The 21,414-nt window shown below is 46.4% G+C and overlaps 2 protein-coding genes and 1 long non-coding RNA gene across 7 annotated transcripts; 2 read left to right on the plus strand and 1 right to left on the minus strand.

Moving 5' to 3' along the window:
- The first annotated feature begins 82 nt into the window (after nt 1-82).
- LOC144472167 (aquaporin-like) lies at nt 83-8,436 on the plus strand. Of its 4 annotated transcripts, XM_078184959.1 has the most exons (7): nt 304-493; nt 870-977; nt 1,644-1,816; nt 6,562-6,749; nt 6,828-6,971; nt 7,052-7,472; nt 7,622-8,436. In XM_078184959.1, exons 3-6 carry the CDS (start codon nt 1,681-1,683, stop codon nt 7,457-7,459), a joined length of 876 nt encoding a protein of 291 aa, XP_078041085.1. In that variant the 5' UTR covers nt 304-493; nt 870-977; nt 1,644-1,680; the 3' UTR covers nt 7,460-7,472; nt 7,622-8,436. The 4 variants fall into 4 exon arrangements, with proteins under 4 accessions (XP_078041086.1, XP_078041085.1, XP_078041082.1 ...); XM_078184960.1 differs by lacking the exons at nt 304-493; nt 870-977 and adding an exon at nt 83-297; XM_078184956.1 differs by lacking the exon at nt 870-977.
- LOC144472169 (uncharacterized) lies at nt 3,759-6,348 on the minus strand. Its single transcript, XR_013494396.1, has 3 exons — nt 6,114-6,348; nt 4,515-4,622; nt 3,759-4,170 (listed from the first exon to the last, which is right to left on the minus strand). It is a non-coding gene; the product is annotated as an uncharacterized LOC144472169 (long non-coding RNA).
- Nucleotides 8,437-9,544: 1,108 nt separating the features above from the next.
- On the plus strand, nt 9,545-20,945 carry LOC144472168 (aquaporin-like). 2 transcript variants are annotated; one of them, XM_078184963.1, is made up of 6 exons: nt 9,551-9,702; nt 14,432-14,785; nt 15,649-15,836; nt 16,178-16,321; nt 17,185-17,647; nt 18,907-20,945. In XM_078184963.1, exons 2-5 carry the CDS (start codon nt 14,770-14,772, stop codon nt 17,635-17,637), a joined length of 801 nt encoding a protein of 266 aa, XP_078041089.1. In that variant the 5' UTR covers nt 9,551-9,702; nt 14,432-14,769; the 3' UTR covers nt 17,638-17,647; nt 18,907-20,945. The 2 variants fall into 2 exon arrangements, with proteins under 2 accessions (XP_078041088.1, XP_078041089.1); XM_078184962.1 differs by lacking the exon at nt 14,432-14,785 and having other exon boundaries at nt 9,545-9,702.
- Nucleotides 20,946-21,414: the final 469 nt, after the last annotated feature.

A 21,414-nucleotide genomic window follows, 5' to 3' on the forward strand; every position in this document is an offset into this window, starting at 1 on the left:
CATCGGGCCTTGGATATCGACAATGCTGTCTCGAAGCTATTCAAATTAGTTTGCTTTACCGAACGGCTTGACAATGGTATTGCCGGCTGTCAGCCAGCTGCGACTACCATGGCACACCGATGCGATCCGGTTCGGATGAAAGGGTGCACCGCGCCAGTCGTGGCCTCCCTATCGATCCGCGGAGAGATGGGAAACGCTTCGAGAAGGAATTTGGCAGAAGAGACTGCGTTCGCGGAGCGTTGTCGTATAACGGGAGCCCGTCAGTCTGGCAGAGGAGGAGCGTGTCTACATATAGAGGTAGCCGCGACTCGCGAAACGATTCAGTCTCGTCGAAGCCACGCGTCGAGAATTCGACGGTCGAACCGCGTCCTTCCGATACCTTCCTATTGATCAAACGTTGATCCGGACGTCGATCTGGACGCCGATCATCCACCCGGTGACGTGTACTGCTCGGTAATCTTCCCACACGGTATCGCGGCGGGTTGTTTTCTAGGTGAGTTTGCCGAAAGGACATTCGCAATTTTAAAGAATAGAATTCTGCGATCACTGATTGCACGACGGTTCTGTCGGATAAGATTTCTGGCTTGTTTTTGTTGTTTATCGATGCAACGCGGTGCGTATCGAGCGAACCTTGATCGCGGATCAACGTTAAACCTGTCACAAGAAATTTCACGAACACCGAATGAATTCGATCGACTCAGTTTTATAAAACAATGCATATTGTTGCTGCTTGGCGGGTTCAGCGTTGATCCGAATTATTGCGTCCCGTGCACGCGTTCGAAAACAACCGTGATCGTTCTGTCGGCGACGGTTGACGTAAATAGAAGACCGCGTAATTGTGCAACAATTAATTTCGATAAAAATCGTAGCTGGAAGCTGACAGATTCCCGCGACATCAGAGACGAATCCCGCAGGATTAGCGGAGCTTACGTTGTCCGAGTGAATCGGAACGACTCGAGGCGACGATTTACGACCAGGTTAGACTCGATTTACGATCGCTACTCGCGCGACAGGCCCTCGACTACGCGATACAACGTGTTTACGAACTGTAATTCACCGGTGTTTGCAATCGGCCCGTTGTATTTCAACGGGTTCTAAGACGGTCGTCGCGGAAGATAGGCTCGTTTGCTTAGGACTATGCAACCGCGGCGCAACGTTTACGATTCTGAAACGAGCACGACGATTCCTTGTCCGACGATCAATCTGAATTTTCGATGTCGATTACGTCAAAAATCTCGTATTCTCGAGATAATTCAATTTAGACTCGCGGCTTCCTGATTCGGTAGATAATTCGCGCTGCACGTTTCCGATGTTTTGCAATTGCCAACGACCGAGAAGCTTTCCATTTTAAACCTCGATGCGAGAGCGTAAATGTTTACGCAAAGTTTGCCGAAACCTCTGCTATTTTCATTTAGATCCGACCATTGGGCTGCTAATGTTCGCGCGAACCTCGACGCATTCGATACAGGAAATATCGAGATCAGAGTCGAAGAAGACTCTCGCGCGATTCAGGAGCAATGGACACGCGCAGTCCAATGGTCGCATCGCCATGATTATTGGATCGATCCAGCCAGCAATGAGCATTCTAATTTTTCCGCGCGCGCGCTCGATGCTGTCTATACGTAATCGACGTAAATTTTCAGCGGACAGGCAGGCTCGTTCGATAAATCACTGGCCGATATGGAGCAAGGTGGCGTCTCGATAATCACGCCGACCGGGATCACGGAAAATTCTGTGGGAAAGTCGAAGAGCATCGGGATCACGTTCAGCTCGAGGCCCAGCCTGCAGGCTGCCAAGGAGAAGCTCAAGACCCCTTGTGAGTATTGTCCTGAAATAATATCGATTAATATCTGACCAGAAATCGTGCAAACTATGTTCTCACTATGCTCTCACTTTGTTGCAATCTTTTTTGCATTCGCGTTCTGTTTCCTACCTTTCGCATCCTGACAAAAATTCTCCAGTGGATCCAACACGGTTCCGCGTTCTCTATGGAAGAAAACAGAGTTGCCTTTGCTCTTATTCTTCGAGCAACACGACTCCGCGTTCCCTTTGTTTTACCGCGAGCCTTGGAAAAATTTCTCCAGTCTATCCATCGGAGTTGCAGGGTCTCCTTAAAAATATATCAGCATAGAGTAAGAAGATGGCAGTGCAGTCAATGGACAGGATATTTTTGTATTATAGAGAATGTAACAGATTTCAGGTGAAACGCTAACAACGGAGGAATGCGAACGGCCGCGAAACAATGGTATTTCGTTTTGTAGCCTGGAAATAGTGATTCCGTTCGCTCGTGATATCGAACGGGACGGGCGCGGGACGGGCGGCCACGTGATCCACGTTTCTCTCGTTTTCCACGTTCTAGATACTTTCGCGAGGAACTTTCTTTCCGCCGGTGCGCTCGCCACGGGAAACGCTCTCTCCCCTCGATCATTGGTCAATTTTCGTGCCGTGCCACGATTAGGATTGCCGCGAGGATAGCCTCTCACGATTACGAGACGCACGAGCGACCTACGATCCTCGTGATCCACGGTTGCCACACGAGATCGTTTCGGATCGTGGGCTATTTCTCCCTCGGGGTCGTCGACCTCTCCAATTTTCAACTTTGAGCATTTTTTTCTGCTTCGTACGTCGCGGCTGCGAACACGCGATTCGTGCGTAGAATAATGCTTCAGACTCTCCCGTATGCAACAGCATTTGTTTTTTTTTTTTTTTTTATAAAACTAGATAATATTGAATGTCAATAACGTATGTAAACGTCGAGTATTCCAAGCGGTACTGTGCAGCTTCCTTCGTGATTTTAACACTTTACCGACCGGTTGTTGGACTGTAAAATTTGCGTCGTTATGGAGTAACTGAATGCGTTAACATTGTTATATTTCGATAACGTTAGCGTTAAAGAATATTTATTTTATCTTCATTTTATTCTGCGCGAATTATATACATAGTATATAAAAAATTATATGATAATATTAGAGCTTACAAAGATGTGGTGCATTGATGATAAATTGTTGGTTGCCATGGTAAAAAGCCGATTTATAGGCTACCGGTCGGTAAAGTGTTAAGAGAAAGAAGGTATAGAAATAATGATTGAAATTTGGGTTCCCAAGGGTGAAAAAGGAAATGGAATATCTAGACTACCTTTCTCCATTCCTGTTCTGTTTTCTTCAACGGAAATAGTCGGCATTTAGAAACTCGCGGAACAAACCTCGTATAAGATCACGGTATGTCGTCCAACAAACCCCTAATCATGCTAATTATCGGACCCGTAACAGTTATCGGACAACTAATTGGGGAATCGGAAAAGTACCGCAGCGATTCCTCTGTATCCGCCTGCTTCGCTAACAACAAATAATATTTATCAAGAATCCAGGAACTGTAGCCGAAACAGAAGATATAGAATCTACGAATGAACTGGTTGTTCGATTCGAAAACGATTAATGCTGGTCGGTGATTAGAGTATCGTTCGAATCGCGGTACTTCAGGCTGATAAATCTTTACCACGGAGATCGATAAACGATCCAGCATCGTAGAATGTTTATTTCGCGGATAGATAATATTTGGGCAAGCTAACCTTGAATCCATTGCGTTGCAAAGTCTCCTCTTGTCTGATTCTTTAATCGATTCAGATAATAATCGTAACGGAAAATTAGATAATTCTGTTTCATCGTAGTTGTATCGGAAAAAGAAATGTTTACTTCGTTTGCGGAATTATGACTGTTTATAACGCAAAGTGGATCGGCTACGGTAACCTGTTGGCTCTGTATAAACATAAATGGAACGGGTACGCGAACGGTAATGCTAACAAGTGAGACAGTGGGTCAAGTTCTCGGCAACCGGTGTGGGTCAACGAAACCTCTCAAGGTCCCACCTTTACCGTGCCATCGTATCGTTAACGATCCCTAACGGTGTCTCGACCACCAGGAATTCTCAGTTACCTTTCAACTTCGGTCAAAATAAACATCTATATTTCCATATCTTGGATCCTCTTCGGCAACATCGACCTCCCGATCTGCATAGAAATAGTATCCATTGATTTCTGATACATTGAAAATCGTATCTGTTAATATGCATCGTGTTTGCATAAAAGTCCGTTGATTGTAAAAATGAATTTTCGTTGCACAGAAAATGTTCTCAGAAAATTTCTCTCCATGGTAGTAATTCGTTCTTCTGTTACTGAAAGAATATATGTATGTAATAGGCAAATGGACACGATGCCAGCTGAACTGTGAATCGATTAATTTCAATTCTTTAACTTTTTCAAGTCGAAACGAAGTAAAAACAAATTCTTCCTTATCGATCGAGGGTAACCGAGAGAAAGGTGGCTCGAGAAAAAAGGGGGGAAAAAGTTGAGCATCGAAAGGAGAGATGGCGTTCGGATGGCCGTGAGAAGATCGTTAATTAAGAACGAGGCACGTTGCGGGCTTTCCAGCCCAAAGCCTTTCACTATTTTCTAAATCCAGCCGCGCGTTACTTTCTCGATCCACAATTACTTCTAAAGTAACTTTCATTGTAATTACCGGCACCACCAAGCTACCCTCCGTATGCTCCGCAATTCACAATAAACGCGTAGAGATATTCCGTTCTCTTTACAAAAAAAAAAAGAACTTTCGCTCGTTTCCTCCATTCTGAAACAGAGAATACAATATAAAATAGATTTACGGCCTCGTACAAATGGAAGTGGAACAAGTTATGGAAAAGGAAACAACGAATACATACGAAAAAGTATCTTAATTAAAGAAAGATTATTCATAAATTCGTTCGAGTTCGATGGAGATATGAAAGAATATCAGTTTTCTTTTTCTAACTTTCCAAGAAAATATCCGCGGCGCGATAAATAAATGGATTTGGTAAGAATTTCTTCGGCCGATGTTATTATCGCGATTTGCGTCATGGCTTTATGTAATCGTTGAAGTAATTCGTTGCATATGGATTACGATGGTAATCGTGAATTCGGCGAGCACCTCCCCCTGCTCGATTTTATTGGGTAACCAAAGTCAAATAATTTAGAAGACGGCTCGCCGAACGAAATATTCGATAGACTTCCCACGGCGTAATTTGACCCGACTTGATCTCATGGTAAAACAGTAGCTCATTAAGGAAACGATCGGTCTCATGAGAGGTCAGCGAATTAGAAGTTGGCAGCCGGAAGCGGTTTGACCCAATGATAATCAAACGACAACCGGATGGAATTTAAAATCGATTTCTTTTAGAGGGAACAGAAAAGCTGCAATCAAAATATTCCCTGTTTGTGTAAATACTTAAAATTTTCAACCATCGTCCTTAAATTTGAGCGGTACTTTGCAAAATACGAATCTTTGAATCATTTCTAGAATACGGTATCGGTTTCATACGCTTGCTAGCAGGTGATAAATTAGTCGACACCTTTCTCGAAAGTAAGCCTTTCCCGATTCCTCACCGATCTGTATATAAGAAAGGATTTGCTAAATGTTATTATGTAATTATAAATAACAGTGTCAGCACAATGATTATCGACAATGAGTCCTCCAGCAAGTCAGGCTTTTCATTGCAAGGGAAATAATGCCAGTACGGAACCGATTCTGAAAAATAATAAATGATTCGATTCTGTGCATATCCGCTGACATCTCGGCGATTCGGGAAGCCAATTCCAATCATCGCGGATGATCGCTGTCGTTCCAGACACGAGCCGGACAGATCCGCCTAATGGAAATTGCGCGGGACACGTGTTGCCTTCTAATCGCCATGTGGTTGACACACGTTTAATCACGGGAACTCGGCGGCAATCCGATATTCCGGAACGAGCCTCGGGGTGCGCGAACTCTGGGTCGAAGTTCCACGGAGAATCTATCATAAAGTTCGGAGAATTTTCCGGCGATCCTGTCCTGGATCTCTGATAAATTACGACGGTCTTTAGAACTCTATATCTGCTTTTGTGCTTCCGTTCCAATAGAACTCTCGAGTCCCGGGGACAGAGCTTTTAATTAATCAAGCTTTTGTCTGAAAGATAATAGTTTTAAGTCCGAGGTGTGAATGTAGGACAGTGTACGAGGTGTACATAATAGAAGGCTGCAGAAGTTTGCAGACACCCTGTTTAAGATTAGAACCAAACGATGGAAACAATTATACCGGAACGTTACCTTAACGCAGCCTCGGTTTCCCGTCGAGATTGGATTCGAGGCAGTTTGGAGTCCTGGAACTTCCACGCAGATTCTTGCTTGACCCTTAATACCGTTACATCGCGAGGTAATCACGTTTCAGCAGCTTGCCTGAGCCGAAAGTTCAAAAGTGCGGCTGCTTCGACTAACAGGGTCTCTGCAGCTCTCTCTCTCTCTTTTTCTCTCCTTCTTATCGTCTTCGCGACGTAGTTCTTCATTTACATAATCGTTTCCACTAGCATACAGCAATTTGGATTACCTAAAAATGATCCTCGCTTTTAATCACCTAGGAAATTGATAACTCTGAATAGAGTATGTTCAGAGATACAGTCCTTGACTGCATCAGTACGTTAACGTAGGGAGCGTATGCTCAGCGAAACGAATAGATTAGCTGTACGCTACCAGCTGTAGCTACCTGTTTGATTTACAGGGTTGAGCGTTCTAATGAAGGAAGATGCCACCCGCTGGGAGATGTTACTGGCGGCACTAGCAGAGATGGTTGGCACTGCGCTGCTGGTGTTTGTAGGATGCACCGGCTGCATAGGAAGTCTGGGCGTCTCGCCCAGCGTTTTGCAGCTATCCTTAACCTTCGGCATAGCCGTGCTGATCGCTATACAGGTAAGCGCGTTCGATGATTTTTGATAAACACAATTCTCTTCTTCGTCGAACAGTTCTAATTCTAATTTTTAACTTCAGTGCGTAGGTCACATCAGCGGCGCGCACATCAATCCGTCTATCACAATAGCAGCGATGATCCTGGGTACGAAATCGCTTCCAATGACAGCGGTGTACATCTTGTCTCAATGTATCGGGTCTCTGGTCGGCTATGGTTTCCTTAGGGTACGCGAACCCCCTCCTACAGTATCTTTATAGAGCTGAACAACGGAGATTATTAAGACCGTTTCATTTTCTTACGACAGCTCATTACTCCAGTGGAGATGATCTATTCTACGACCCCAGAGTCAGCCGCTACCTTCTGCGTGACCGAGGTCAACGCGAATCTGACGATTATACAAGGCTTTGGCGCGGAGGCCTTAGCCACTGGGATCCTAGTGCTGTTCGCCTGCGGTATCTGGGACCATAGGAACTCCGCGAATTCTGACTCGGTGCCTATCAGGTTCGGCCTTTGCGTCGCTGTGCTCTGCATCGTTTTCATCCCCTATACCGGATGCAGCCTGAACCCTGCGAGGACCCTGGGCCCAGCCGTTTGGAACGGTTCCTGGAGAGATCATTGGCTTTTCTGGCTGGGACCTATCACCGGATCCGCGGTCGCTTCATTGATCTATCGGTTTCTCTTCCGGGACAACAGGCACGAGTTCGAGACCTAGAGAACGAAAGTAGGTAAGTGTCCAAAACCTAGATGTCCATTTTGTTCTGCTCAGCAGATCAAAGAGCCAATTGTTGCGCTTTATTAGACCTGCGAGCAGGACGACTGACTCAGAAAATTGCTTTAGAATGCGTAACAGGTCTCATCGACTTCTTTGTTTCAGCCTGCAATCGCATTCTGGTGGTTCACGGTTCGCAACTCGGAGTTCTGATCGGGGTTTCTTCGTCTCCGTCTCTTCCTCTCCTGGATTTAGAAGCCGGAAGCGGGGCTTGCTCTTCGGCGACGGCGATCCGGAAGAAAAATTGCGAGGGTGGTCTCCGGGCAAAGTGAAGATCGCGCCACGCGTGGAGGACTTCTCGGTCACCGATCGACCTGAAACGATTCCTTCGTGTACAAAGTATTCGATAAGGCTCTTTACTTGCTCCAATCACTGTTCAACGCTTGCCACTCCAAGGATGCCTATCAGGCTCACGCGATAAATTGGAGCGGCGAGCGTCGTACAAGATACGCGTTGTGGGTCTAGACCGCGGCCGGTTTGGTTGTTTTATAGGCCGAACCGGGTCCGCGGTGCACGCGGGACTTTAACATGCGAGCGTTCGGATCGCCGTTGCCGAAACGATAGGCGAAATAATATTCGCGTGACACGATTTTTCAACAGAACGAAACGCCGGGCCTCGAACTCGCCGCTCGTTCGGTCGGCTGTCCTTTCCGAGAGACAACCGGCTGACAAAAGCCGAGCGGAGCGGAGCGGGCACATTTCGCGTGGAAATTCGAAATAACGGAATTAGCGGCGCGCGTCCCGGAAATTACCCGCGGCGGTGTCGCTCGCGGAAACTTTTAATTGTGGCCCGGCTTGTGCTACGAGCATGCTCGCCGCGCCGGCTACATCGACCTACTGTTCGCGGCGCGCACAGTCGCAGTCGGTGTCTTCCCGAGCGATTGTCAGAGGTGGCAAGCATAGAAATAAATTTGATACGTTTTACCAAGCCTCCTCTCTTCGTTTCTTCAATTCCCGTCTCGAATCCCTCCATGTGAAACAAAGCGTCGATCGGAACTGGTCGTTCTCGGACAGTTACGATTATTAATTCAACTTTTGGAGGATACTAGTTAACCGTAAGGTAGACTTTTCGCCTCTTCTTTTCATTCGTCTGTTTTTCTCCGTCGTCCTTTTCGCATCGTCTCATCTAACACAGGGCATCGATTATTCAAGATTCCAAACAAGAGGAATCATAATTATCCGGTTTCTCTGAACATTGCTTCGACCTTTGGAAGACAGTCTCTCTCTCTCTTTCTCTCTCTCTCTCTCTCTTTCTTCATCACCTTCTCGGTATGTTAATTCGTCGCAAGGTACATGCATCCAGCAATTAATCAATCGGCGGTCGTTCCTCGTATTTCTCAGTGGCACGCGCTCCCGTTTCTGAATCATTCTATCTTCACGTTCCCCATCTGGGTCATCGATAAGTATTCTCTGCAACCATAAAGATATCATTTCAGTATTATACTTGGTAACTTGGAAGTTTGAAGTGTTTTAATTTGACTTGTCTATTAACAAAAAGACCGATACTGCCCACACGTCGATACCCTGCCGCCGAACTTCGCACCTTGCGATAATACGATTAGGCGTTACATGTGTTTTTATCTGGAGTTGCAGAAGATCCGATACAGATTAAGCTACCATCCACTTAACGTTGAATCCAGCTAATGTTAAACGCAATGCTAAATCAAATTTGGAGCTTTTCAAGTGTAAATTTAATTAGCTCCATAGGAGGACGAGTTTGCTAGGATCCAGAGGATCTACCGTGCTGGATCCAGAGCGAGAGCCTCGACGAACCAGAGTCTCGTATACCTTTCCGTGGCGACGTTGTTTGCGAGAACAATTGCACCGGGTACAAAGAGTTTGTTGAACGAGGCGAAAATAAACGGGCGATTCGGGTTTGGGAAAATCGAAAATAAACTTGGTGAACGAGAAGTGTCGGGAGCGGAAGGTGGAGGGTGGCGGAGTAGGAGGAAGAGGAGGTGCACGTTGATTCGACGGCGAGCCACGTGCCGCATGCCGTAGCGATAAATTGCGTACGATCGTCCCCGGCGTACAGAGACGCGTTCAGTCGTGCGCGTTGCCTTCGCCACGATCTATACCCTTGATCCACCTCGATCCCCGTGCGAACATAGGGAGACACGCCGGATCAGTGTTGTGAGTGCCTTCGATAAAATCGTTGATCATGTCCACGAACAATTTACGGTCAGGTAAGCCAATCGATCTTTTACGATCGCTTTTTATATTAACACCATTTCAACCCGTACTTACAAACTGTACTCTTTGTATATACGTACTGTACTCTTTGCCCCCTGTTCGGCTGCTTATGTTAAATTCGATGAAAGTGAACGGAAGGGGAAGTGCAACAGGATTTCGATAGACTCTTGACCATCGTTTTTTAGGATCCTTTTTGTTAGATATTTACTAACTTGAATGAGAGTAGATCGAAGACAGGAATCATGGTAATGCGCTAAGTATGAATTAATGTTAGTGCGAAGTACATGGTAGGAAAAAAGAATTTCAGACTAGAGTGAAAAAATTGAAGGGATAGATCATGATCGAGGGTACATCCAGAGAGAGAGAGAGAGAAAGAGTAAGAGAGAGGAAGGATAGAACGGAGAGAGGAACGAGATATCCCTAGGCTTGTTAAGCCGATATCAGCAATTAGAGCAACGCGGGCGAAGCTCTTGGCGGGAAACCGGTCGTGGAGTCAGAGGTTCATCGTGGACGATGAATATTTCAAAAGGAGCAAACCTCGTGGATGCCTGTTTCCTGTAGAGGTTTAATTATTCATCAGGCCTCTTCTTATCGTCGCCTAGCTTTTCCTTCGTTTGTTTACCCCTCGGTCGCTTTCTCCGTTTCACGGTAACGCCTCGATAGTTGATGATGCTGATTCGATTTCTGAAAATACGTGAAATTAATACAATGGCCATAAAAAATCGGCTAAACATTGACTCGATACCGCAGATACCGGCCCCCTTCCGTTTTAACAATAGGAGGTCTTTACAATCACACAATGGTTAAAATATTCCAAAGGTGGACTAGCATCGATGCGATATGGTAATAACGATTACCTTGATATCGAAAACGAGCACTATAAAACGATCCGAGTCATTCCCAAGTTTTCTTGCACGTTGATGCAGAACATGCATAAGTAATAGACACGTGTTGCTTATCGGTGTTCTCATTATCACAAGAAAAGTGTTCGCCTGTTCGAAGAGACGTTTCACTTTTAGTTCGAATTATTACTCAATTACCAGTCGGTCGATAAGCGTCGTTTTGCAATTAAAAATTTTGTTGCGCGGCGACGAGGCGTCGATGAAAGATAGCTGGCTGATTAGGGACAATGTTTCGTATAAATCGCGGCGGATCGGATCCGCGTTTTGCGAAATCGCCGCGACATCGGCTAGAGTGCAAATGTTATCAATATTAACCCCGTGTCCGACGACGCGACTTCTCGCCTTCTCTCGCGGTTCAGATAATAACACGTATAATTTGTCCCGTTCGCCTTCGAACGTCCCGTCGTCGCGTCGTCGCCCTTATCGGGTCGCTCGTATTTCACCGCGGAAGCTTCACGGATTACACGCCATCAACCGATAAACGGAATTTTCTCGACAGAATCTCCCCATCAAATTGCCAAGCGATTACACGGAACTCTAACAAAGTCTATTCGAAGAACTTCCAGGTCTAAACCGAAAGATCCAGGCTCTGGATTTTTTTTAACAGTGAAACCGAAAGCCTTTTGGTCAATCGATTTTTCAGCGGAGTTCACCGGATGTTTGATCGAAGCTCTGAAAGTTCTTAACGAAAGAGAAACCAAAAATTTGCATCTTTGCCGAGCGTTTAATGAAACGTATGACATGAATGAGAAGCGACGAGTCGTTGCGACCGATCGCGTGACTTTGTCGCATATTTTGTGTGAAACATGCTTTATCAATGACGATGACACAGCTGTGAAGAGATACGACTGTTATAACAGGCGACAGCGTTCGAGCATTTTACCGCGCGAAGGAAAAGTCACGTCGGGTCAAGATTTTCCGTGAAACTGATCGGACCGGTGGTTATCTTGATCTCGGATAAAAGGGATCAGAGTTCGTGCAAAGATAGAGGGAACGTCGAAGAGGGAGATGTTTCCCAGGCCACCGACCTCTCAGCGAGATCTGTTGCCAACAACCCATGAACAATTTATCTATTAATTCTTTGCTTAAAGAGACACTCAGAGTCCATCGCGCAAAGTTTAAAGTGGACTCTACGGCTCGTTGCTAATGTACACAGTTCCTGACAAACGGGGAGCCGAATGGAATCTCGAGACGATCAATATTGACTCGCCGTTGGCCGATCGTTAGCGATTCGGAAAGCACCGGTGACTTCGCAGTTGTCTGCTCGTTTTATGGTTATCTTGATACGGTTGCGCCCGGTGAACAACAAACTTCGCTTGCCGTCGGTGATCGCCGATATCGGCGAAACGTTTAACGAAATATGGCTAATAGATTTTTAACAACTCTCAAGCGTTCGAAAAGACTCGACGCGTTTTCGGAATTTTTTACGACCAAGTGCGTCCGCGTGCCAACGATCCGAAAATATTCCAGCATGCGCGTCGCAGCGTGAAGAACGCAGCATTTTTCGACATTTTGATTCCGGAAATCTGACCGTAAGAAATTTCGAAAATATCTTGAATTTACAATCCGTCGCAGTGTCTACGCTGCTTCGAACTTCGTAGGAATTCTGCGGATGAATTTTTTGGAAATTTTCTGGCGGATCGGGAAATATTGTGCGGCCTGTAGAGAACGCCGCTGCCGCGTTACGTCGAATCGATCCAAAGGATTAATTGGTTCCCGCTATCAACGACAACAAATGGCCCACTTAGATACGAATACCGGATCCAATTCTTTCTTCTCCCCCTAGCTTTATTTTCTTTCCCGATACGGAACGCCCATCGTAATGAGAAATGTAGTTGCGCAACGGATCCTGTTATAGTTATAGAGCGATCGAAGGATTGTCGGCGGTACAAATTTTCCATGCGCGAGTAATTAGAAAACGAATGCATACGCGCGTCTGCGTGTTCACTTTGGCGCCGCTCGCCGAACCTTCTCCCTCCATCTCTCCGTCTCTCCTTCCTTCATCCTCGCATGATTTTTCCTTCGCTATCGTTGTTTCTTCTTTTTTTTTTGGAACCGCGTCAATAATTTTATGCCCGCCGGTAACTTTATGGTAATTCCTTTTGTTTATTTGCATCCCGATTACCGCTTGTGCACACGCTTGAATTTGCTCTCGCTTTTTACTCGCGCACGGATCCCCGTTTTTCAGCATTTCAGACACGTGTGCGATCTATTTTTAGCCCACGTGCCCGTAACGTCACACCTGTGCCGTCGGGACCATCCAGCATAATGGTCTCGGCGAATCAGAAATTCCGCAAATACCTCTGCCATTATCATTTTCCCAGTGTTTTCCTATTTCCACAAAGATTTCCCCGGCGATGCTTATCTGCGCAGTCTTGAAATTTTGCTAATTAGTCGCTTCGTAGGATGATTGGATTCGTTCCGGATGCACTGTACGCGAAGCGATGCAGTTACAATCTGGTAAACTGCCGCGTAATTAATGGTGAACGAAAAACTGCGATTTTCGATTCATTGTCTTGGTGCGCGTGACGCGTTTCGATATTTCATCGCATTTTAATTAACGTTGCACGAAACGCGGCCTGCACGCGTTACGCGTCGACTGAAATTACCGTTTGTCATCGTAATTACCAGTTACTACCGTAGAAACGCGAATATAAAAGCCAAAGAAACGTCTAATTCCGTGACGAGTATCATTATCTGCAACAGTGTTAACTAATATCTTTTTTCCATCTCGGCGATTTGCCTAGGAGGCATAAAATGTTTCATGTTGCGCCGTAAATTGCAGCTTCTTTGTTACCTTCTTGATCGTGATTGTTCCATTGTGTAAAAAGACGAAGAAATTCACATCGGAACGAATAGCAAGTCAGGAAGCGAATCGCGGGGAACTCGGGGAGTCCTGAAAAAATTCCCATTAATTATCATAGCTCTCCAGAGCTTCAGAAAAATCATAGTTCCATAATTTCCGGAATTTTCAAGTACGAGAACTATCCTTGATAACACCGAGCGCATAAAGATCTGGACGTCCGATAATCCGTCGTGCAACGCTCATCGCTAGACTGTATCGTGATCGATGCACCGCGATCCACGCGGCTCTCTGCTATTCTTGCTAGATTCTCCGGGAGTCAACGGCGTGCTCGCGATTTCGTTCGACGCGCCGGTCCCAATATTCCATTGATCGCATCTATAAACTAGGAAAATTGGTGTTCGCATAAAGAACCACGGTCTAATATCAGACTTCGCCTAACTCTATCTTGCATCTCTATTGTCTGAATGAAAGTTTAAGCATCCAGCCCCTAAATATCATTCGGAGCACCCCAGGAACACGGTATAAGCGATGATTCGGTATAACTTAATCCACCAGTTTTCTATCTGCAGGATAGGTCTTAGCATAGATTTCATTCAGATAATCGTAAATCAGGGGATAACTTTGACAGGCAATGGATAATGTAATCGGTGACCGACCGAGTTATCCCAGTGAACTTGGCTATCTCGATCCGTAGAAAAAGTATCCTCTAAGTAACGATTCAAGGCGCCAGTATCCGTGTCAAGGCAGTCGATATTCAACGAGTTCCGTGTCGGTTGTAAATTAGTTTGACGGTGGCTTCTCGATGGAATATCGATGCGGGAATTCCAACGTGCACTCTTCAGCATCCGGCGACAGTAATGCGGCGATCCTATGCGCGGAAGTCGATCGTAAATCATTATCGCATCTCCCTTCCCTTACCATTTACAGTCCTTTCTTGGAACCTCTCCGGCTGATCAGCATCGATTGGCTCTTGTCTAGACGTTATCTAGCTCAATGTTTCATCTCTTTTGGCAGGGTCTGACATCATTATTTAGTGGACTTGTTTATCGACAAACTGGTAAAATTCCTTCAAACACTGTCGACCAGAAGTTAGGACGATAAGATTAAGCGTAGAACCGATCGTGTTTACCAGTGATTATCTGCGACACTTGCGTCAACTATAGAAAGCCTAATCGTTGACTAGCAGCCAGTGGAATCGACAGTAGTCAACGGAAGCGGTGAGCGTCCTTCGTCTGGCCGTCCTCGTTGAGCGCCAGCGCCGAGCCTCTTGCACTTGCAATTCTTACTCGGTCGGTGGAAGTGGTTCCGAGTGCACGTCGACCGCGCCGACTCGTTCGACTACACGTCGCAGGATGCCTTTAGAATTCGGTAAGGATCCGCTGCCTTGTTCGTTCGTCCATGTCCTCGTCTTTTTCCTTGTTCTATTCGGCGACCAAGCTATGCCAGCAACGACGGCCACCAGCGCCGTTGGCCACCGAGGATTCGCGGAGTCTGCGTCGCGAGTTCCCAGATCTTCGATCTGCCGCCGCGGTCCGATATAGGACACCGAGTCTACAGGCCTGCTCAAAACATTTGCGCCAAGCACCTTCGATTACCGTCCGTTTGGTATCGCGCTTTATCGTTTCGTCGCTTCCTTTCTGTCGCATCTGATCAATCGCTTCGCGGAAGCAATCCTGGATTGTCGCGTTGTTGTTCTTCCGAAGAGGTCTAAATGTTGGTACATTTCTTAAATTTCCTGCATCTTACCGTCATGGAATCATCTTGTAAAATCCAGAGACTGCTTCCTCCGTTACCAATTTTTAATCGCCCTGTAGAGTCTATCACGTGGTTTTAGATACCGGAGACTATTTGCTCTTGCGTCCCTAAAAATCAGAACAGTTTTACTTTCATTGAATTGTCCAAATACCTTGAAACCACTCATCAATTTGGAGTCGCCCTGTATAATGCATCGTGAACGATTCAGTAATGACTCTTTGGTTGTGGTTGCGCAAGGCACCGGTAGGGTCGAACCGACGAAGTGATTTTTTGGTTTATTAATTTCTTTGCTGTTCGTGACTGGAACAGCGGTCACTGCTTCCTCCGTTTGACCTTCTACAAACTCTACCGTTTCCCTGCAACGCTGTATTAGGGTCAGGGCAGGCGAGACGATTTTACATTTTTTGATTTTTTCTGGTCTGGATTGCAAACTATCGATTGATTTGCGGTAACGAGTACGTGGTTTTTCTTCGCAGGCTTCAAGAAGCTGGTGGAGGATGGCGGGGGCGTGAAGACCACTCTGCTGACGGGGTTCGCCGAAATGATCGGGACCGCTCTCCTGGTGTTCGTGGGTTGCATGGGCTGCGTGGCCAGTCTAGGGGTGGTACCGTCCCATCTACAGATCGCGTTGACCTTCGGCCTAGCGGTGATGGTCGTGATCCAGGTCAGCGAATGGATTTTATGTTTCTTTGCGTTTTTATGCAATCGATCGTGCCTGAAAATTCAATGAAAACTTTTAACTACTGCTTCTATACGGGATTGAATTTAATCATCTACGATAAGATCGGAAAGTACTTTTCGGATAATTGATTATTAAATTTATGATTCGGCTCGCGACTCGTCGCGATTTTCGATTTGCGTTGTCTGTCTTTAGCCTATAATTAACTTCTTCTGATAAGGAGACAGCGATAATGTTCCGAAAGCTAGCGAGATTAGCAATGATCGATTGCTCCGCGACGTTACTCGAGAACTCATTGTTCGTTACCATTTAATGTCTGTTTGCAGAGCATCGGACACATCAGCCATGCTCACGTTAATCCAGCTATCACCGTGGGGGCGATCGTACTCGGTAAGAAGACCATTTCCGAAGGCATCGTTTACTTTATCTCGCAACTTATGGGAGCAGTCACCGGATACGGAATGCTGAAGGTGGGTTCCATAAAAGGGTTGCTTTCTAAGCTACTAGGGCCTGTCTCGCGCAGTCAGCCACGATATTCGACGACCATACACGTGTAGGAAATACATAAAAATCGATAACGGTGGAGGCACTCGCGAGGAAGGTATCATCCTAGCAGCCCCCTAGCCGTTGCAGCGAAGAGTGCCGATAGATGTCTCTAGGCTGTCCTTAGCCATGTTCTCGCGTTCCTAGGTGGATGATAGACCTCTAATTGAGTAAGAAAACAGGCTATATACTTTTCCCGGTCTCCTGAGGAATTGGAAGTTGGCGAGTCGGAAGAGGTCGGTCACGGACGGTCAAGTTAGCCAACTATTTATCTATTCAGTGGCAGCGCCGAGGAATTTTCTCGTCGTATTAGATCAACCACGAAACGTAATTTTTTCGTAGACATCGGCACGCTCTCCAACGACGCTAGCCAAGTCAAAGAAGAGGAAGTGGGAATAGTTCTTGGTCGATAAGACGGTCTTAATTTAATCGGAACTTTGCCCTCAGGCATTTTATCGAAGTTCAAGACCCCCGATCGGATAATCGCTGATTCGGTAGCGTCACGCGTTCATCGTCACGCGTATAGCTTACGTAACGCTGATCCTTTGGCAAACATCGTGCGTGCTAGATACGCCAGACGAGTTCACCTGGAAATTAATGATCATTGATATTTATTCGGATGAAATACGGCACAGCTACAGCGGGGTCTACTATTAAAAATTCATGGCTGCCCTCCATTCGCACTTTATCGTTTCACTGAATTTAAGTAGGATTTCGTGAGAATCTGTCAAAGGATTGTCTTCCAGCCTACTCGAGTAGTCTATAAGAAAAGGGTAAATCATGGTTGCAGATGGTGACACCAGCGAATCGATTGACTAGCGGCGGACCCGAACAAACAAACTCATTCTGTGTCAACGATTTGCACGCAGACCTGTCGGTGATCCAGGGGCTCTTGTTGGAGGGGATCGCAACAGGCATACTGATGCTGGTCGCTTGCGCCGTTTGGGACCAGAGGAACGCGAAGAACACAGACTCTGTACCTGTCAGGTTCGGCTTCACGGTCTGCGCGTTAGCGTTGGCATTCGGGCCCTACACCGGCTGCAGCATGAATCCGGCCAGGTCGTTCGCCCCGGCCCTCTGGAACAATCAGTGGTCCCACCATTGGGTGTATTGGTTCGGGCCGATCGGCGGCGCCCTGCTGTCTTCCTTCATCTACAAAGCTACCTTCGGCGTCAAGGACGAGCAGGAGGAGGACAGCTTGCCCGAGGCTGTGGCGCTCAACATTGTCAACTCCCACAAATAACCAGTCTCGGGTAAGTTCATCTGCCTTTTCCCTAGAGCCTGCAGACTTTCTCGCGTATCGTGGACCTGGAAACAGTTTTCCTGGATTAGTATCGGTTCTAAAAAAGAAAAGACACATTAATTTCGTCAAAAATGCAAGCGAAGCGCCAACAATTTGATGGAGTATCGGTGAATTTTGCGTCGGTTATTGCCGCGAACTAACAGATTCGAATGATTTACGGTCAGTTTGTTACCAGACGGAATATGCAAAAGTCCCGTGGCCAATGCCTGGCTCGACCCCATAAAAATCTGGATTGGCCCGAGTACGCGGAAGCGTGTGCCGGGCGCAAATTGGAACTGGTTCGCAATTTCGCGGGACGACGACGTTTTCCGTTAACGGGCGTGCGCCCGTTCGACTTTAAACGAGGCTTTAAAGCAAACGACCGCCATGTAAACGTCGTGCATCAAGGTTTTTCGTACGACGTCGGATTATCTTGTAAGGGCGGCCGGGGCCGTAAAGGTCGGCGATAAATCGTTCGACCGGAAAGAAAGTTTGCTGCGAAACTGGTTTTATGGGGGGTCCCGGGGTTTAACCCTAGATGGGAGGCACTGACTCGCGCGATCACGGCGTCTTCGCGCGATCTCCGATCGGTCATAAATCCCGTTCGTAGAATCCCCCCTCCGCTCCCCCGTTCCGTTTCCGGTCCCGGAAAAATTCGTGGAAATTCGATGCTCCAATTAATGGAATTCGAGCATTCCGCGTGCGTGGCTATCCAGGCCGCAGACCTTCGAACCTAACAATAAACTCAAACGCGGCGCGGCGAGCACCCTGCTATATCGATCCTGTTAAAAGGCACGACCCATTTATCGCAAACAATTATCCGGGAATCGCATTACGCCCCGTTGCGTCCCGGATAATCAGCTGAAAGGACTGCGGCAACGCTTCGTTAATTGTTACGTATCTATACGCAACCGATCGCGGAAGCACTCCTCTAATTATCGAATCTCCTGCAACATTAATCTCCGAACACGGTACAGTCTCGATGCTAGTTACAATTCGTTAACGACCTATGCGGAAACAACATGTTTCTCCGTGTAGAACAAGATTTGTTCCCGCGGACAATCGGAGCAGCACCACTCTGCTTGGTGGGATTAATAGATCAGGAATGAACGTAGCCCGTATTGGTAAACGATTTACTGGTTTGGCTATTATGGGGGAGCAACACTCTAAATTCGATGCAGTCTACGTTCATTTAACAAAGAGATCATGTGTTCTTCGACTGTGTTTCAGGTTCGCGAGGATCAGAAGCGACAGAGGTGTAGCTCGATCGACCGTTTCTTTCAAGAAACCATGAGACGATTGGGCGATTAACAGGTGTAACCAGACGGTCGCTTTTCAAACATGGGTGGAACAAAGTGGATCGTCGTCGCCGTTGTCTGGTTGCGTCGGGGATAAGCTGGAAAAATCCAAGCTCGTACGCCAGAATTCGGAACGAACTCGGCTCGCAATACCAACCGCCTGCTTTTCCGGCCCACCCCGTAGATCGCAGTCTACGCAAGACTGTCGCTCATCGAAGTCGCCCTCACCTCGATCGTACTCTTGACGAGCACGTGGCCGTGCCACGAGCGTAATCGCGCGCAGTGCTTCTCAAACTGGGCTACAAAGACTGCTTCATGATTTTCCATTTGCGAACTGGATTCGACGCGCAGAAAATTTTGCTTAACCGGCCCTCTGTAGAACAGTTTTTGAAGGAAATCTCTCGCGCCCCGGATTTAAGGGAGGACCACGAAGATTCCGCCGAAGCCTTCACTGTTCAATGTTCCTCGCCGATCTCACTAGTTCGTGTCTCGCTTGAATCCAGGGTGTACCGGCGACACGCGGGGCCTGGAACACGAACAAAACGGTCGCATTCTTGTAATGTATAGAGAATTGTTACGTTTTTACATGTCGAATCGCGACGATGCATATAAAGCACAGTCATGAAATCAAATCCCACAGTTGTCCGTTCACTGTCCATTCACAGTTCCGCTCTCTTTGTCCTGGTTGACGTCGTGCTCGCGAAAACAAGGAAAAGGAGAGCAGCAGAGAGTAATTTGCGCGCGTCGATGGAACAATTGGAACGCTGCGTTTTCGTTAACAATTACAGCCGATACAGAGAAAGAGTGTGAAGAGGAAACGTGAACGTGTGTGTGTATGTGTGCGTGTGTGTGTGAGAGAGAGAGAAGAGTGAGCAGTCGGGGAGAATTAATTTCTTGGCTGCAGATCGATCCGCAGAGATAGCCCGATATACCGTTTTTTATCACGAGCTAAGAATCTCGATCCGGAGCAGTCTTATTTAATTATAGATAAATAAAAATCAGCGACACGCACGACGACATATCTAGGGGACTTCGCTCGAAAATGATTTTTACAATCAGAAAAACTCTTTGCGTCATAAATCAACATTCCTTGATTACCCTTCGAGTTAATTCTCAGCCGTGAAACTATCTCGCCAGCAGTAAGAACGCTGTTACAAATTTCTAGCGTTCTTGTTCCTTCGCCGTTCTGCGTGCATTGGATGCGTGAATTTTCCGGCACTGGTTTACAAAAAAAAAAAAAACACGGGAACGCAGGAGCGGATTAACCGGCGGAATTTTTAAGGACGATAACGCTGTTAGCGCGAACACACATAGGCGAGCGTGTTATCGTTTCGGAAAACCGTGTTCCCGAGGTCGAGCGCAATTGTTTTCGTTCTAGAACAGGAAATGGAACGAAAGGAAGTAGAAAAGGCGAGGCAGAAAGAACGAGAGAGCGAGAGAGAAAGAGAGAGATTCGAGCGAGCATTAAGACCAGATTGAAAATTGAATTATTAACGAGCTGACTGACGCTCGGCATGTAAATCACACGGAGATATTATTCTTTCCATTGGAAAAACTCTAGCTGCGACAAATCCCTCTCCAACATTCTACCCTCGCGAAACTATGCGATTTGTGCAAGTATTTCTGTGAAATGTTAACGGGTTGATATCACGCAATGCCATTAAGACAAAGCAATTTTTTTTGGGGGGGGGGGGGGATGTCAACGTAGACATATTTCAGCAGATTTTTTTGCAGACACAGAATTTTTATCAGCCAACCAAGTCAACTTGCGTTCCATCTGTTACCAGATTAAATTGTTAAGGTTTTTTAAAGAAACTAATAGAACAGGAGAACCGATAAAATTCTATAAATACATTTACTATGATTTTTGTGCGTAATCAAAATTGTCTGCACCGATTTAAAAATACACGGAGACATTAATTTTTAATTTCTCTTCTGAATAAATTCTACAAATATTTTTACTGTTTTGCATTTGATCGACTCTTTGTTATCACGAGCGCAATACATCCGCATTATGCTCACAGCGCTTTCAAAATATTTGTATCTGCACAAATGTGGTTCACGAATTTTCTAGCCATGTTTTTCACGCTGTGTGGCGATCAATTAAAGCGAAGTTGCTATTGTAGCGTTTCGAACCGGTGTACTGGAACGCAGGTGTTTTTTAGGGTGCTGTGTGTGTCGGCGGCGGGCGGTTCGAAATTTAAGGAAACATCCTGATTTACCTCGGATTGTCTAGAAAGCGTGCCGAACGACCCGATATCGGCCAATTACATGGAAAATCTCGCCGCGATGCGTTCTCTCCGATCTACTTTCCCTTCGGCTCTCATAATTGAGTCGTTGAAACATACAACGACAACAACAACAAAAAAGGAAGCAACTAAAAATACAACAAACAGGAGAACAGAGAAAATAAAAAAGCATCACCCCCGGCAGCCCGTAT

The sequence above is a fragment of the Augochlora pura genome, chromosome 7 (genome assembly GCF_028453695.1).
Source record: "Augochlora pura isolate Apur16 chromosome 7, APUR_v2.2.1, whole genome shotgun sequence".
Classification (NCBI taxonomy): Eukaryota; Metazoa; Arthropoda; class Insecta; order Hymenoptera; family Halictidae; genus Augochlora; species Augochlora pura.